The sequence below is a fragment of the Lactuca virosa genome, chromosome 3 (genome assembly GCF_052849685.1).
Source record: "Lactuca virosa cultivar CGN04683 chromosome 3, Lactuca_virosa_CGN04683_v6, whole genome shotgun sequence".
Classification (NCBI taxonomy): domain Eukaryota; kingdom Viridiplantae; phylum Streptophyta; class Magnoliopsida; order Asterales; family Asteraceae; genus Lactuca; species Lactuca virosa.
This window is the reverse complement of record NC_136428.1, coordinates 250,751,438-250,755,978: the sequence shown is the minus strand read 5'-3', so window position 1 is coordinate 250,755,978 and position 4,541 is coordinate 250,751,438. Positions and strand designations below refer to the sequence as shown.

General features: G+C 31.0%; 1 protein-coding gene across 1 annotated transcript; it reads right to left on the bottom strand.

Annotated features, from left to right (window-relative positions):
* Window positions 1-1,091: 1,091 nt before the first annotated feature.
* Window positions 1,092-2,198, bottom strand: LOC145167116 (putative carboxylesterase 12). The gene has a single exon (XM_079086210.1). The coding sequence runs from the start codon at window positions 2,089-2,091 to the stop codon at window positions 1,144-1,146; it is 948 nt and encodes a 315-aa protein (XP_078942336.1). The 5' UTR covers window positions 2,092-2,198; the 3' UTR covers window positions 1,092-1,143.
* Window positions 2,199-4,541: the final 2,343 nt, after the last annotated feature.

The window sequence follows — 4,541 nt, the reverse complement described above, 5'->3', positions numbered from 1 at the left end:
CCCCAAGCACCTCATCAATAATTGTCTCACGTAAGATGTCGTGAAAAAAACCTAAAGAAATCATTCATAAGTACTGAATGAGTACAAAAAAAATGACTTATTTTGAAACAAAAAAATTGTTAAGGACTAAATATATACAAAAATATTAAGGACTAAATGTGTACAAAATGAAAAATATATTACCCTATCAAGTCATTTTTCCCGGCTAACCTGGAGTAACAGGTCATAAGGACTAAATGTGTACAGTTTAACAAGTTTAAGGGGTAAATGTGGACGAAAAAAAAACTCAGTGACCAAATATGTACAAATCGAATAATATGTTACCATTTTAAGTCATTATCCCTTTTTCTATTCACTACAAATGGAAAGTCACATTCCTTTTAAACTACTCTTCTTTGTTGTCATAGTCATTTTTATTTTTATTTTTATTTTTTGTAAAAAAACTCAAAAAAAATCTCTAAAAATCATGAAAATACATTCCTGTTAAACTACTCTTCTTTGTTGTCATAGTAATTTTTATTATTTTTTTTATTTTTATTTTTATTTTTTTGTAAAAAAACTAAAAAAAAATTCTCTAAAAATCATGAAAATTTAAGGGATACTTCTACTCATTATATAGTCACTTTGTAAAAATATTTTTTCAAAAATAAGTTTTTGAAGTGTTTATTTTTAAATTTAAGAAATATTAGTTTTATAAAAAAATATATTGAACAAATAAAAAATGTAATGATTCAAAATATTTATGATTCAAAAAACTTTTCTATCTACTTGTTTATGATCCTTAATTTGTTATAATTTAAAAATATTTAGATTCAAATAATTTATAATGTTTAACTATATTTTTTATGATTCAAAAATTAAATGATCCATAATATATAATAATACATAATTTTTTTTGAACAAAAATTTCATTTAATTGAATATATATTTGGATTATATGATTCAAAAATGATATAATACAAAAAACTATGATTCAAAATATTTTAATCCAAAAATATTATAATTCAAAAATAATATGAACGGAATTATTATGATCATTTATATCTTTTATAATTGTTAAACAAAATTAAAACACATGTATAGAAAATCGGTGCCAATAAAATTTCATTATTCTATTACATATAGTGATTGAGATTTGCATGATTAGGCATCATTGATGAAAGTACAAATTCTCTTGCGCAAAGTACAAGCACTCTCAGCAGAAGGTTTAAAAAGGAAAAACACATGGTCCTCCCCTTTATCCTCAATCACATCAATATCTCCCTTCCACCCATTTTTACCCAAAATATCCTTATAATACCATCCCCTATGCTTGAACAGATCTTTCTCAGCAACACAAACCAGTACCCTGGAGCATCCAATATCCGAAATTTTCGGATCCATATCCGGGTTAATCCACGGGTCATCGAACCCACTTGTTCCCGGGTGGGCAAAGGTCCATATATCTTCCATAGATGCCTTCCATGGATGCTCATCTTCAGACCCGATTCGATCTTTTCCCCAAAAATACGGGTGGAGCAGGATAATACCCCGTAGGAATATGCTCAAGCCCGGTTTTTCTAACCCGACCCGGATTGCCATGTGGTGGGAGATATTGGCGCCTGCGCTGTCGCCGGCGAAGAATACCTGTTGAAGATCGGCGTAGTCATTAAGCCATGGCTCAGGTCCATTACTGTTGATGTGTTGAGCGACCCACTTGATTGCTTCCCATGAATCGTCGAAGCAGGTGGGGAGGACATGCTCCGGCGCCGTTCGGTAGTCAACGGAAACTATGACGACGTTGGATTCAGCTGCGACGAGATTTAAGAAGTTATGGTAGACGGGGGAAGCGGCGGTTTCGATGACGAATCCGCCGCCGTGGTAGTAGATTAGAAGAGGGAGCTTTTTGGTGGTGGTTTTGGGAAGGTAAAGCCTAGCGAAGATGTTGGTTTCAGGTGAGATGACGACGTCTTTGGATTGGACGCCGGAAGAAGGATCGATGCCGGCGGGAACAACATCGGTGCCGGAGAGTTTCTGGAATCGACCATCTTTGTATACTCGAATGAGTCCGGGGATTTCTTTAAGGATTTGATCCTGTGAATGTGAATCCATCAGCTACACAATTTGGGAGAATAGAATCAATTGTGTACTGAAACTCTGAAAGCAGCTGTTTTAACTTACATAAATGGTCCATGTCCATGTGGTATAAAAAATAACTAAAACTTGAGATCCGTTTTTTTCATTTATGAATATGGTTTATATGCTATTAAAAAATTTGCTTGGTAGGTCGGATAAATATATGATCCAAAATTTCAACTGATTTGATATTTTTTTTTAATAAAATTGAACATTTATTTTTAATTAAAATCAATGTCAATATCAAATTGATATATTAACCTACCCTCACTTATCTCATCCAAGAGAGATGCACAAATTTAATGTTTGGATATAGTTTGTGAATATCTTTCGGATGGGTTATATGAGCCTCACCTATGAGGTAAGGTTAATATATTAATTCGGATGTGATATATGAGGGTAGGTTAATATATTAGTTTGATATTAATTTCCAGTAAAAACAAATATTAATTTTTATTAAGATGACAATGGAAATTAATACATGTACCAGATATATATAGTCATTGTTATATCAATTGTAGGGATGTTTGAACAATATAATTTATAAAGAGTTATGAGTTAAATTAATTTTATATAGATTTAGATATAGATTTTTTTTTTCAATTCATCATAATCGAATACATCTTTTAACACTGAAATCATATTGTTGATTGTCTTGATCTTACATTCCACATGTTAAATTCGTGTTTTGTGTCATCACAATTTGTATCAGAGTCATTCTTTAAAGTTATAAGCGATTGATTCAAGGATTGATATCGATTTGATTTTCGACTCAATTTTCGACAATTTTTTGTGAGTCTCTCAATTTTCGTGGAATAATGTTCATAAATTCAGTTAAAGTTCTTTTTATTCTCAATTTGATTTGAATTCAAGCCCAATCTATTGTGATATGTTACTCTTCAAGTTCTTGTTGGATCTAATCTGATTATTCAAGCCCAAAACTCATTTTATTAGAAGAAATTGTTCATTGTTCAATACAAGCCCAAATTCCAAGCCCTGCATCAATCTCATATCACACGTTCTCTGTATTTTTCTTGTTCTCGCTTACTTTAATGAAAAAGTCGTGGTTGATTATTTTTCTTCGATAGTAAACTGATGATGCCTTACGTTTGAATCGATTATTGGTATACTTCTTGCGGGAGTTTAATTTGACACGATTTGAATTTTGTTTGATCGATTATCTTTCTATCTAGATAGATTGTCCATAATCTATTTTGTTGTTGATTCATATCAATTTTAAGCATGCAATACACGACAATTAATTACTATGGTTTTAAAAACGTTTATGACTTAGGCCTAGTTTCCTGAGTTTAGTAAAGGAAAGAAATGAAGAGAAAGTAAAAGAAAAAAAAATTGTATTTTCATGTTCCCAAGTTTGAAAAAAAAAAAGAAGAATAGGGTGATAAAAAAAACTTGTGTTCCTAAACTGGGGAAAAAAAAGGGGGAAAAACGGGTGTTTATAATTATATCCATATTTAAAACACACCACGTTTCCTTCCACCATTTTCAAAGAAAACCCAACATTGAGTGGTACATCTGATAACAAACAAACTCATAGTAAAGTAATAAATATACATGACAAAAACCAAGTCCAACTTCTATCCTTCAAAGGCTCATTTTTATAAGTCATAGCCTTTTAATCCTTCAAACCTGAACATGAGATACATAATTTTTAAACAAAACATATGATAAAAGTGTCTCGTGAGTTACATGTGTTTAGACACAAAATCATTGTCAAACATTTGATAAATCTTTACTTTAAGAAGTTTCATATAAAGAAAATATTGACTATACAATGCATGTCATTACACAATGCAGAGTTACGGGTCATCCAAAATCTTATTATTATTTTCTTTAGCTCACGGTTGCATGCCAATATGGGGGTCTAAGTATGACCAAACTCGCAACAATATGTCGAATCTAGGGTCCGGGTAGGACCAAGCTCATGGCTACATGTCAAATATGGGTCCGAGTCACCTTGCGCGACCCTTTTAACTCACTATAATAAGAGAAAATATTGTCCTATTAAAACATCTATTAGACATCTACTTCGTGGTGAGATGTGCAACCTAGTAGAGTTTTGATCATCTATTATGGGAAAACTGGAGCTGGGGCTAGTCTGTTGTTCATTTATTTATTTACTATGCAGTTCACTTTAATGATGCATGGTCACACTTTTCTTTTACTTACTCGGACTATAACACCTCATTTTCTTTTTTATTGATTGGCGAAGGAGTTTAATAAATGGTAAAAATAATGAAACATTTAAGAATAAAATTTTAAGGCCAAATAAACAAGTTAAATAAATAAAAGGAATTATATAAAAATTTAAAGAGTTTGAATCGATTATTTATAATAATAATAATAATAATAATAATAATAATTTTTTTTTATGAAGGACTAAATATAAGATTTTAGAAACTTAA

Bases quoted from the DNA above. Each gene is read 5' to 3' on its own strand.
- LOC145167116 (XM_079086210.1), bottom strand. From the start codon at position 2,091: ATGGATTCACATTCACAGGATCAAATCCTTAAAGAAATCCCCGGACTC.